The sequence below is a fragment of the Marmota monax genome, unplaced genomic scaffold (genome assembly GCF_021218885.2).
Source record: "Marmota monax isolate L192 unplaced genomic scaffold, Marmota_monax_Labrador192_F-V1.1 WCK01_AAM20220418_F8-fsc00028, whole genome shotgun sequence".
In the NCBI taxonomy this organism is placed as follows: domain Eukaryota; kingdom Metazoa; phylum Chordata; class Mammalia; order Rodentia; family Sciuridae; genus Marmota; species Marmota monax.
Window position 1 is genome coordinate 1,870,981 of NW_026694779.1, and position 13,463 is coordinate 1,884,443.

The 13,463-nt window shown below is 43.6% G+C and overlaps 1 protein-coding gene across 4 annotated transcripts in view; it reads left to right on the plus strand.

Annotated features, from left to right (window-relative positions):
- The window catches only part of Tamm41 (TAM41 mitochondrial translocator assembly and maintenance homolog), a 49,833-nt gene extending 41,064 nt beyond the window's left edge, over positions 1-8,769 (plus strand). For all 4 annotated transcript variants that reach the window (XM_046425570.2, XM_046425571.2, XM_046425572.2 and 1 more), the window contains one exon: positions 7,590-8,769. In XM_046425570.2, coding sequence (XP_046281526.1) covers positions 7,590-7,666 — 77 coding nt within the window. In that variant the 3' untranslated portion in view covers positions 7,667-8,769. The remainder of the gene's footprint in view (positions 1-7,589) is intronic.
- Positions 8,770-13,463: the final 4,694 nt, after the last annotated feature.

Sequence of the window (13,463 nt, forward strand, 5' to 3'; positions counted from 1 at the left end):
TAAACATTTGAACATATCCTTAGATATTGCCATGTTTTCCCTCCAAAGTGACCATATTGATTCATAGTCCCACAAGCACTGTGTGAGAACTTGCTCTTCTCCCCATTCTTCCCAACAAACGATTGGCTTTCCTTCTTCAGTCTTTCTTCATCTTGACTGTTGATCACCTCTCACGTGCTAGCTACTCCGGATATAGAAGCAAACACAGCACTGTCCTGCCTTCTAGGGCCTCGGAATCTAGAGGATACAGATGTATTAATAGAAACTGGTAATCTTGGGTGCAAATGTGACTGAAGTAGCCCCAGAAAGGGCTCCCTGCATTTGTGATCTCCTGGGCACTGGTTGGTCTTTCAGTGTCTTCCAGCCCAGCTGCCTGGGTGCCCATTCAACATTTGGGCCTCAGGATATAGCATCGCCTTCCTGAACTTCTAGAAAGATTCGGTACCATTTATGCTTAATGTATTGAAGTAAGGATCTTCCTACCACTTGGGGGTGCAAAACTTTGCAATTCAAATTAAGATAATCATTTAATCTATGTTCTTGCTAGTTTATCCTGGCAAGACTACAGGTGAGGTGCTTTTGTTTGCTTGAGTGATTCAGGCTGTTAATTAAGGCTTTGCATGATCGCCACTCCCTTGCCATGATCCTTCTCGAGTGAGGCTTGACGATTTGTTTTCTTGATCTTGGCTTTCTATGCTATAAGGAATATTAGAATTATTATTATTATGTTTTTTAGTTGTGTCAATAGTGTGGTTATGGGGTTTTAAAAGACCATTTTCTTCCAGAGATAACATACTAAAATATCTGTGGATAAAATGTCACAGTGCCTGGCACTGGCCTCAAAATAAAGCATGATAAAGAGAAGTGAATAAGGACTGAATGACACAAGATTAGCCTTGAGCCGATATGTTGTTGTAGTGAGTGGGGAAATGTGGAGATCTGTCATACTATTCTGTGTGGTGGTTTTTGTTTGGAGTTTTTTGTTTTCTTGGTGTATTTGTTTGGTACTGGGGATTGAACCCAGGAATGCTTAGCCACTGAGCCACATCTCCAGCCCTTTTTATTTTTTATTTTGAGACAGGGTCTCACTAAGTTGCTGAGGCTAGCCTCAAACTTGAAATCCTCCTGCCTCAGCTTCCTGAGTTGCTGAGGTTACAGGCATGTGCCACCATTACAGGCTCTGGGTTGTTTTTTTTTTTTTTTTTCAGTAAGCTTGATTTTTTTCTCTGATAAAAGATTTCAAAAGTTCCATCATCATCATGATCTCTTGATACCTCCAGCCTGGAATGAGACTGATCCAGCCTCTTTTGCTTATTCTTTCTCTTTGCCAGCAGGGGGCAGTGGGTCGCAGAGCCTGCAGCCCAGATTCCCTGGTGTCCCCTGGGGGTGTGGATGCTGCTTCCCCTGAGCACTTATTTGCTTCTCTTTCACTTCTAAGGATGCCACATTGCACCGTGGAAGTAGAGCAACAGAGAGTATGTAACCTGGCTCTGAGGCTGCAGAAACTGGAGAATGGCGAACACCTCTTCAAATTCTGTGGGTCTCCCTACGTTGCACTGTGGTTTCTGTTTATGGCAGTCGTGGGCTATGATGAGGTGCCGAGTGCAATGCCAGGGACAGGGGCTGGTGAGCCCCAGAGGCTAGCATTCACATCATGACCTCTGTGACTTGAGCCACTTGCTTAATTTTTGTGATTTCTAATTTCACAGAAATAATTATGCCTGTCTTACTAGGTTGTGAAAATCTCTTCTTAAGACGTTAAGGTAGTTAGTCCCCATCTTCCCTCCCTGTGCAGCCTTCTACTCCTACAGGGGTAGAAAGGAAGATTTCGTCTTCCCCTTAGCTAGAATTCCGCTAAGTCTGAGGAGATAGCTAACCAAAGGGGCTAAGCTTGGGGTCAGAAGACATTAGTTTGAGGTTCTAGTTGTTTGTTTCTTCATTGTTTAACCTTGGTATGTTAATGATCCTGTCTCCTGTGAAACAGAGATACCAATACCCACCTCACAGGGAGTTCTGAGGCCTAAAAAGGCGTCTAGTGTGTCACCCAGTACCAGGTGGGTGCTATATAAATGTCACTCTTCCTAGAAAGAAATGGAAATCAGACATCTGTAACCAGCTGAGAGGATTGTGCATCTAGTATATTCTGTTAGAGGACATGGTAGTGTATTCTCATATAGTCTGACACTCTCTCACAGTTCTTTTGAAATTTCCTGAACATTGGATACACCCATGTTCAAGTGTGAGAACAGAAATGCTTCCAAAGCTAAGCACTGCTGGGTTTTTTTCCCTTTTTCCTGGGAGTTTCTTGTTTAGAAAATAATATCAACTTCTCCTAGACCAGGCTGTTAGTAGACTAGTGTCGTTCTCATCAAGGTCACAGGTCAGCAGCTGAAGCCAGTCAGCTCAATACTGTAAAAGACTGTGGCCTCCTCATACCTGCCTCTCTGCCTGTCATGGTGGCAGCAGATGGTGTCACTTCTCAATTTGGTGATGAAAAAATACGGGAAGAGAGGGAGAGGAGGGGTAAGACCCAACTCAAGTTTCTGGCTTGGGCGGCAGAGGCTGCTCTCTAAGCTGGAGGAGGCTCTGAGTCTGGTCTCAAAGTCTTGCTTTGTTTTCCATCTGGCTTTGGACAGTCAGACTAACTTCTGGGTCAGATACCTCTTTACCACTTCAGCTTCAAAAGATTCAAGTGAATTAACAAGGCAGGTTTGGTCTTGTTCCTGAAGAGATTCTGGAATGCCTCAGTTGATCCTCTCCAGCCCTTTCCTAAAACACAATAGAATGTCACCATTTTCTCTCTGATTTCTTAAAACTAAAGTGTTTCTTCCAATTTTTTTTTACTTCAAATTTAAACAAAAACGTGAAAATTTTTTCTTCCAATGCTTTTTTTTTTTTCAGTACTATATATTGAACCTTGACACCCTCTCCCACTAAGCTACACCCCTCGCCCTTTTGATTTTATTTTGAGACAGAGTCTTGCTAAATTGCCAAGACTGGCCTGGAACTTGTAACACCTCTGCCTCACACTCCCAGGCACTGGGGTTATAGGTGCACACCACTCACCATGCCGTGCTGAAAGTTCTTAGAAAAAGTTGTACTTTTGCCTCAGGAGAAATTTTCTTTGTAGGTGTGTCTGGCTGTGGTTGAAAATTAATGGGAAGAGTGTAGGGGGCTTCCTGATTTGCTCCCTAAAAATCTAAATATAGAATTATAGGAATATAGAGACCGGTCATCCTAGTCATATCTCTGGCTCACAGTGTTTTATGGAAATTTTGTCTGTCAGGGACCCTTCTACTTAAGGTCACACAGAGGTCTTCCGTGTTCATTAATTTTGCTGCAGGTCACTGAAGTAGGCTGGACCTCAGCATAAGAGATGCCTCGGGAACCCAATGTTGATGGAGATTTCTGTGTTCTTCCCAGGCAAAACCCCATTCTGCAGCACTAATCCATATCGTAATGGCTAGCCTGAGCATCTCACTGCAGACGATGGATGCTTCTAAGGGGACATTGCACCATTGTTGAGCAAGGAGCATAAGACAGAGCCAAGTTTCTCTCTCACCAGGCTCTCTTCTCTCAGAGACCATCTAAAAGGGTTCTGGGGAGTCATAGAATTCCTAAATCACTACCCTTTTCTCTAGAAAGAAAGCAGAAACAAAGAGCAAGCTTGATTCAGGCTCAGTAGGATCCTGTGGATTGTAAGCTCTGTGAGGTCAGAGACCACCCGCCGTCCATGCCAACACCCCCAACAGCTTGCCCAGTATGCACAGCAGCATGAGTGCCCAAGGACTCTCCCACTTCCCCCACGGGCACTGCTTCCCAAGGCTCTGCACCAGCCTGACTCTCAATGCCATGGTTCTGTTTTGCTCATTCTGGAGCTTTATGAAAATATGTGCTCTTTTGCATCTTCACTCCTCATTAGTCCACAGAACATCAGGCACACCACGTGGTTGGGAGCGACAGGAGTCCATTCATTCCCATTGCAGCCTTCCCGGTACATCCACCCTTACTGTTGATGGACACTTGGGCGGTTTGCAGTCTGGGACTATGACAGTGCAGCTGTGCATGTTTTTGTACTGATCTTCTGGTGAGCATGCGCATGCATTTTGGTCAGGTGTATACTCCAGGAGAATTTCTAGGTCTCAGAGCATGTGAAGGTTCAGTGTTAATAAATAACAAATAGTTGTCCAGCTTTACAGTCCCACTAGCAGAGTTCCTGTTGCAGCACCCGCTGGCCAGAACTTGATAGTGTATGTTCTTTCCAGTAAGTAGGTATTGGTACCGTCTTGGGGTTTAATTTACATTTTTCTGATGACGAAGCAAGTTGAGCATTTTTTTTTATGTATATATATTTTACTTGTAGGAGGAACACAATACCTTTATTTATTTATTGTTATGTGGTGCTGAGGATCAAACCTAGTGCCGCACATGAGATAGGCAGGTGCTATTCCATTGAGCTATAACCCCAGCCCTTGGCATTTTTTTAATGCTTATTTGGATATCCTCTTTTGAGAAATATCTAGTCTAGTCTTTGGCCCATTTTTCTATTGAGTTGTATGCCTTTTTCTTCCTGAATTTTCTACATAGTCTTTATTAAAAGTCATTTATTTATTTGTTTACTGGTGTTAGAGATTGTACCTAGGGCCTCACATGCCAAATATTTGCCGTACCACCGAGCTACAGCCTACATGTCCAGTATATGTTATATATGTAATGTGAAAATCTCCCACTCTGGGGATTATCACTTCACCCTAATAATGATATCTTTTGGTGAAAAGAAATTCTTAATTTTGCTTACTCTGGTTTATCAACTTTGTTCTTTATGGTTAGCAGGTTTTTTGTGAAATTTTGGTCTATTTCAAATACAGGGAGTTTAAGTCCTCCACTTTTTTTTTTTTTTTTTTTTAAGAGAGAGAGAGTTTTTTTAAAATATTTATTTTCAGTTTTTGGTGGATACAACATCTTTATTTTACTTTTATGTGGTGCTGAGGATCGAACCCAGCACCCTGCGCATGGCAGGCAAGCACGTTACCGCTATATCCATTACCGCTATAGCCCTATCCCCAGCCCCAAGTCCTCCACTTTTGTTGAAATTGAAATATTAAGGCAGAAAGTGCCCTTTTTCTAATCTGTTGGGTTTTGACCTTTTGCAAATGTTGGATCCCTTTTCAAATCTGTCTAAACCTCTGAACCCTCTCATGGAAGCACATGTAACACATACATGGTGCACTTCCCTGCAGTTTCAGAGAGTTCTAACTGAGGTCCAAGCTTCCTACGGGCCCTCTTTTAGAACCCCTAACATTTTATGGAAGAGGTAATTGACCAAAAAGCGAGCATCACCCTGCCACACAGTTTGGCCCAGCCGGGCCTAGAACCCAGGTCTCTGGACTCCTATTCCAGTACTGTTTATAACCCATTTCCCTGCTACAGTCCTTCTGAGAATCTCTGTTTGGCAGAGCCCAGAAGAGAATGTGTTTAGTCGAGGAGGTTTCTGTCCACCAGTAGCAGAAGATGGCTGCATGGTGATGTTCCTCCGCTTTGTGTATTTACCTTAAATGTTTGAGCTCCAAGGAGTCTGTGACTAAGCTTCCTGAAGGTGAGCTGGGAATTATCATGGTCTGTGCATCTGCCTCGAACCGTGACTCAGCGCCCTGGGGTTGCTGCATTGAACCTCGCAGTGTGCAGCTAAGTCCCTGCATTCTGCTCCAGTTCCTGGTTAGTTCTGGCTGTAATTTTTAAAAGTGCCTTATGTAATAAGTTACGGCCTCTGTTCTCAAGTGGGTGAGGTCTACCAGAATGGTTGCTCCAGGGAGAAAATTAAAAAGGGTGGAAGCAGAGAAAGGAGCTGTGAGCTTCTTGTCAGCCTATGTCAGTTCACAAGTAGTCACCCAGTAGACGGACCAGGCCACAGGAGCCAGAGTTGTTAATAATTTTACCTGTACCTGTGGCTTTCTCCCTGTCACTGCCCACAGTAACTCCTTCAAAGGTTCTCAGTGAGCCAGGTACAGCACCGCATGCCTGTAATCCCAGTGACTTGTGAGGCTAAGCCTGGAGGATCGCAAGTTTGAGGCCAGCCTCAAGAACTTAGCAAGACCCTGACTCGAAAAAAAAAATTTTTTTAAAGTGTTTAAAGAGCTGGAGATGTAATTCAAAAATATGTAGGATTCTAAGCGGACTAGGCAGTATACAGGGGGCAGAGCCAGGTATTTTAAAGAGATCACTCAAACCCCAATACCAGGCATGTCTGGAATGAATCCTGTTACCTTGTCAGCATGCTCACAAGCACACTGCTGAGGTTGTGCATTCCAGACTCACAGCACGATCATTGTGTACATCTAAGAGTGAAAAAGATTATTGGGTTCTTTGGGCCACACACACCCCGAATGATATCACTCTCCACATGAAAGAAGTCAAGTCCATGGTAACATCCCAGAATAGGAGCCTGTCAGATCTGAGAGACAAATAGCATTCCCACTTATTTTATCCCATTTTCTGTGTTTCCCCTGAGCGCCCCCCAGAGCAGCTCTTCTGTCTCATCATGTAGTTATGATTAAGTCATCAAGGGTGCTAGAGGGTCAACTATCTGAATAAGGTGCATTTGTTCTTACATTTCAAAAGCATTTATTGAGCACCTGCTATGTGCTGCAGGGTGTTGTACTATACAATGGGGATGCAGAAATTTATAGGACAAGGTCCCTGTCCTCAAGGAGCTCACAGTCTAGCCGAGGGACGGGTGGGTCCCTTGACAGGCACTATACAGTGGGGTAAGTGCCACTCGGGAGGTGAGCACAGGTGCATGGGACCATCCTGGCATTTCTTGGAGTAGGAATCCTCAAGCAAGTATCAAGTCTACTAGGCAGAAAGTGGTGGGAACAGCAGTTAGGCAGCATACACAGGGACACAGAAGCAGCAAGCTGAGGTGCTTGGAATATAAGCCTGAGAGAGGGAAGGGGCAAGGATGCCCAATTACGTACAGACATTTTTTTTTTTTTTTTTTGTATATATAACTGGGGATTGAACTCAGGGGTGCTTTACTCCTGAGTCTTTTTATTTTAATTTTTATTTTTGTGTGCTGGACATCATTTATGCTAGGCCAACACTGTACCACTGAGCTACATTCCCAGCCCTTATTTTTTACTTTGAGACAGGGTTTCACTAAATTGCTGAGGCTGGCCTTGAACTTGGGATCCTCCTGCCTCCGCTTCACAAGTTGTGGGATTACAGGCATGCACCACTGTGCTGGTTGAATTATAGGCTCTTATCTGTGCCTCTCTCTTTTTTAAGAGACCTACCAAATCCAAAGGCTGCCAGCACACTCATAACTCAAAAATTCACTTATCCCAGGGACTCAGGTTTTGTTGGCATCCATATCACTGTTTGAACAGATAGATACCTAAACCAGAATCACTTCCCCCTTACCAGACACAGTGACCTTTGGTAACCTTTCGCTCTCTGGGCTCCCGGAGCATCCCCGTCTGCCCATTACTGCCCCACTTCTAGACAAGTCTTCGATAGAACATCTCTGAACCTCTCTGCACATCCACCCCACCAGCCTCCATTTTCTTACCCTCTCTTCTTTTCTCTTTCAGGCTTGAAGAATTCAGTGATTTACAGTTCACTAAAACTGCACAAAATGTGGAAAGGATGGCTGAGGAAAACATCCTGATTTTGCTTCCTTTTATAAGTGTTATGTATAGATGAATAAAGTGTTTGATCCTTTTTAACAGAACAGTGTTTGTTACCTTGACCCACTGCGTGAATTTTGAAGAGACTGCTATTTGTCTTCTATTTGATTTTTTTGAAATGTATTCATCAGATATTTACCCAGGTGGGACTCCAAATATGTAAGAGGGCCGAGCAGCCGAAGAAAAGAACCATGAGTCCTGCATTTTGTAGACATTGGAGAGTCGGAGACACGACAGGTGATGTGTGCCCAGATGGACATGCAGCCCAGGAGGATTGTAGGCTGGGCCGGCGGAGCTTGGCCTGTCTGCTTCTGTCCATAGTCTCCCTCTTGTTTCCTCTGCCTTTGCCAGCAAGAGCTCTGAGTATCACGAGAGGATTTTTCTGGATTAGGCTTTTTACCTTTTTGTTTTCCACGGTGTGTGACAGAGTGACTTTTGGATGAGGAGCCCGAGACAGAATTGTTTAGGCAACAGGACCCCCATGACAGTTACCTGGACTAACAGGATGGACTCATTCATTCTCTCCAGTCTCTTTCCATCTCTCTGCTGTCCGTCCTTCACAGTGTTGGTGTCTTACTAAAGCTGGCTCCCCTCATAGTTGTGAGAATGCTGGCAACCATTTCCAGGGCTGTCGTTTCCCCGTCCCATTTTGGGGAGACAGAAGATTCTTTTTCAGGACTTATCTTAGAAAAGCAAGAAAGAAAACTTTCCATCAGCCCCCAGCAAGCCTCTGTATTCATGGGCCCTAATTGAGTGACATACTCATTCCTAAGCCATTAAGTGACAGAAGGATGGACCATGCTGACTAGCTCAGGCCTTGAGCTCCTTACCCCTCTCCAAGAGGCAGCTTTCCCACAGGCTCTGACTGCGGAGAAGGACTGGACACTTGAATAGAAACTGAGGAGGAAGGGTGTCAAGAAGCAAGCCCGTATCCATCTCATTACATGGATCTGTCCAGTCAAAGCTCAAGATTCTTTTTTTCCTTCACAGCCATGTGACTTTGGATGAGTTATTTAATCTCTCAACAGTTTCACCATCTGGGAAACAGGGATAACATTACAAGATTTCATGAATTGAGAACTAAGATTTATTCATTCTTTGTCATTTGCTGCCATCATCTTTTGTACCATGGTTTTTGTTATTTTCTTCCTTAAAAAGCTAAAAATGATTTCCCACTGCTAATGGGACAAATAAGAATCTTACCTGCCTTGCCGGGTGCAGTGGCACATGTCTGTAATCCCAGCAGTTTGGGAGGCTAAAGCGGGAGGATCGCAGGTTGAAAGCCAACCTCAACAATTTAGTGAAGCCATGAGCAACTTAGCGAGACCCTGTCTCAAAATTCAAAAAGGCTGAGGGATGTGGCTCAGTGGTTAAATACCCTGGGTTCAATCCCAGGTACTCTCCCCAAAAGGAAGAATCTTACCAGCCTCATCCACACCCTCTATAATTGGGCTTTATTTTACTTAAACCTTTGCCCCTGTGTCTGATACAGCTTTTTATATCCCCAAGGTAGATACTTTGCAAAGTTGAGAGTGTCAGAATATCAAATCAATTCTACAGATGTGGAATCTGAGACATCTGGAGAGAAGGCAACTGCCTGGGGTCATAACAGGTGAGTGACGTAGCTGGGACTTGAATCCAGGCTCCCAAGTGTCTGTCCCATGCCTTATCCCACACACCCTGCACCTCTCATGAGAAATGAACACTCAAGTCTTTGTGTTTCTCTGTCCCCTACAAGCATTCTCGTCTTCCTCTTCCTTGATCCAGTTGAAAGGTACATATTATCTAAGTTGGGAGTTATCCAACTGGTACGTAATGATGAGAGGTGAGAGTCCTGTGAGGAAGATGGAGCCCTTTGGCAAGAAGGTAGTGCTTTTTGTTACTGAAGATCCAAGAAAGAAATGTGTTCCCTCTCCAGCTGTGTCCTTGGGCAAGTTGTTTAAAACTTAAGAGCCTCAGTCTCCACATCTATAATGTAGGCATACTCACACCCTTCTGTTAGGGTTGGTGTTAGAATTGTGATAATTCATAATCCATCTAGTGTGGTTCTTGGTACATAGTTAATATTTCTACAAGTATCATAGCTATTCAATTCAAATGGTGAATTTGGATAGCTAGAGGTAATCCCACATTAATCAGAGTCCTGTTAGGAAGAAAGAAACTACCCTAAGTATATCTAGTAGAAGGAATTTAATATAGGGAAGTAGTTATAAAAATACTGAAGGAGCTAATAAGAGAGAAGGGGGGTGCTAAAGGAGGAAGAGAGTGTGTGCAGAGAGCAGGGAGCTGCTTACGCCCCTGCGCTAGAGTCTACAGGCCCACACCTAATGCTGTGTTGCTGCCTGTGGTGGTTTAAAAAAACACGTTCTCAAACACTTTGGCCCTCCTTCCATCAGTATGTGGAATTTAATTTTCCTTCCTTGAATATGAGCTGGCCTTAGTGACTTGCTTGTGACAGAATGCAGTAGACAAGATATTATGTGCCTTCTGAAGCTAGATCTCAAGAAAGAGAACAAAAGATAATAAACTTCAGCCTGGCTCTTGGGATGCCTCTTAACACCCTTAACAGCTTCTAAGGCTGCCATGTTGTAAGAAATCCTGGGGCACTCAGCCAGCCAGCTACAGCCGACGTCAACTGCCAGGTGAGTGAGTGAGCAAGGCTTTGCCACAACTCCAGCCTCAGCCCCTTTTCTGCAACAGCAGGAGATACCCCAAGCAGGAACCACCTAGCCAAGCCAAATCAGCTCCCCAAAGTCTAAGAAAACAATAATTCTTGAAGTCACTAAGTCTGGGGGAGGTTTGTAGGCAGCCTTAGATAACTGACATAGTGCCCCCACCACTGCTGGAGATGCCACTGTCAATCACCAGTGCTTGCTGCTGCTGTTGAGTCGACCCTGGGAACTTCTCTCATCCTCCCACCTGATCTCCTGCCACTGTCTCCAATGGGCAGAACTGAATAGAAGACTGGGGACTGTGGTTTGCAGGCTCCTACCCCCAGCAGAAGAGAGAGAGTATTAGAAAAATAGGTGTGGAGTGCAGAGACTCCAGATAACTGGCATGGTCCACTCTTGTGGGGACAGCATCCACATGTGCCCTTCACTCATACAAAGACCTCTGCCCAGCTACAGCAATCAGCTGCTTCTACCCATCATGAAGCAGCTCACTTTCACCCAATAGAAAAGGCTCTCACTCTGGCAGGAGAGAGAAAAGTCCCTGAAGTTACTTCATCAATCTCTGTGCAATGGAAACTCCTTTTTAATTACAATTCCAGCTGGATATTGTATAATCTAGAAACTAACCTATTAAGCCACCCACACTCTATATAGAAAAATAGGTGAACAAAGAGGGTTAAAAATACATACGTGCCTGTGAGAGAGAGAGGGATAGAGTATGTACATCTGCCTTATCAAGCAAGGAAGGAAATACATATCTCTAGCTCATTTTAACATTGATCATGATATACTATTGATGATTATAACATATTTCTTCCAGTACCCATCTTGTGTTCCTATTTTCCTTAGCCTCGAACTTCAGCTGGGCATTTCCTTACCTGTTAGAATGACCCAGGCCCTCATTACTAAAGAGCTGTCTTTATGGAGTTGCTCCAGGCTTTCGTTGTTTTTCCATTGAACATGGCTCCATACCACATATTGGATAGTGAGAATTTGATTCGTTCTTACAGCATTTCTCATATGAACTCATTTATCCCCACAGTAACCCTATAAGACATGGACTATTATTCTAACTTGCCAGCTGAATAATTGAGTCTCAAAGAGCTTAAGAAGTTTGCCCAAAGTCAGCTAGCTAGCTAAATGGTAGAGCCAAGATTCAAATCTGTGTCTTTGAATAGTCTAAATTCAGTCTCAGTACTTCTAACTGCTGTGCAGGGCTGGGGGTGTAGTTCAGAGGTAGAGCACTTGCCTACCATGTGCAAGGCCTGAGGTCCGAGCCCTAGTACTGCAAAAAAACAATCAAAGAAACCCAAAAAACAGCTGAGCATGCAGTCGGTGCCTAATAAAAACCAATTATTTTTTTTTTAAGAGAGAATTTTTTAATATTTATTTTTTAGTTTTCAGCGGACACAACATCTTTGTTTGTATGTGGTGCTGAGGATCGAACCCAGTGCCCTGCACATGCCAGGTGAGCGCACTACCGCTTGAGCCACATCCCCAGCCCCAACCAATTATTATTATTGGTGTTACTTTCATTCGATGCCTATTGAAATTGTAAATCTTTTACTCTCTGCCTTATAAAACAATTAGTTGGCTAAACAATGTCCATCAAAGAAAAGGGTATCTTTCTGATTTTTAACAATTCCTTAAAACATTGTTTCAGAACTTAAAACTGCTTCATGAAACATCTGATTCCCAAAAGAAAGTGAATTGAGAGTCCTGCAATTACAACATTTTCCTCTATCAGCCAGGTGGGAAAAGCTTTGGATTTGATAACCAAAACTACATAATTGCATCCCAAGTTGGCTCTGCCACACATCAGCCCAATGACATTGGGTCTGATCTTGCTGGTGGTTGAGCTTCAGGATGATCAGTCTTTGAGAGATTGGAGGGAAAAAGTGGCTGAGCAAGGCAGTAAATGTAAACAAGCTCTGCACTACCTGTGCTCACAGTGTGATATTGGAACTCAAGTGACCTCCAAATGAGAGTCAAAATAGCCATGCACTCAGCTTCCTTTATTCTCAGTCACATGAGCAGAACTTCTTAGAAATAAGAAGTCCAATGGTTCCCTATGAGTTGCTTGGGTCTCCACAGCCAGAGGCCTGGATTGAAGTTCTGAATCATGACTTCTTACTCTTTGAAGTACTGGGTGCTTGGGAATCTTCAGGTCCCATGTCCTAATTGAGCCCTGCCCTCTAGTGCTCCAGAGCTGGTGATCACCTTAACTGCCATAATACCCACTGTGAGCTACAGGAAGCATAGGACTGAATCTTACCAGATTTGGAAGATGCACATTGACGTAGTTACTGCATGCCACCAAAACACAGCCAGCTATTCTGACCCACAAAAGTATCTATCTCCCAAATTCTAACTGTGGTGAAGAGTGAGTAAAGTTTTATAGGTATAAGCTAGTATTGAAGGATTGTATAAAATAGGGAAAACATTCTAACATTTATGGGAGGCTTTTATATAGCAGGTATGATATATAAACAGCTTCATTTAATCCTTACCCTAATCCTACAACAAAGGCTCAGTCCCATTTTTTTCCCCCAACCAAGGAAACACGATTACAAAGGTTAAGTGTTAACTGAAATCTGGCTTTTTTAAAAAAATTTTTTTAAAGAATTTAACCTCTGTTTATACTTATTTGGTGCTGAGGATCAAACCCAGTGCCTCACACATGCTAGACAAGCGCTCTACCACTGAGCCACCACCCCAGCCCAATAACTGGAATTTGAATTCAGTTTTATGTAACTCTTAATTCTCCTCTCAACTTTCCTATTACACCATGCCTTTGGGCCTTGCCTACAAGATATAGACATTTCTCTCCAAATTTCTCTAGATGATCTCTCCTGTGATTATTCTTCATTACTGGCCATGGGGCTAGAGACACCTGGTGGTTTTTCTTTCTCTTTCTTCTCTTCCTTCTGAGATCAAGTGAGGCCATAGAAAATTCCATCCTAGAATGAGCTGCTCTGGAGAGAGGTGGTATATTACATGTCAGAATTGACAGGAAAGTTAAAAATCATTAAAACTCCCTCCTCACTTTCAGGGTGCCGTAAGTCAGTCACAGGTTGTGACTTCCAAGGTCACGTCTATTTGTTGA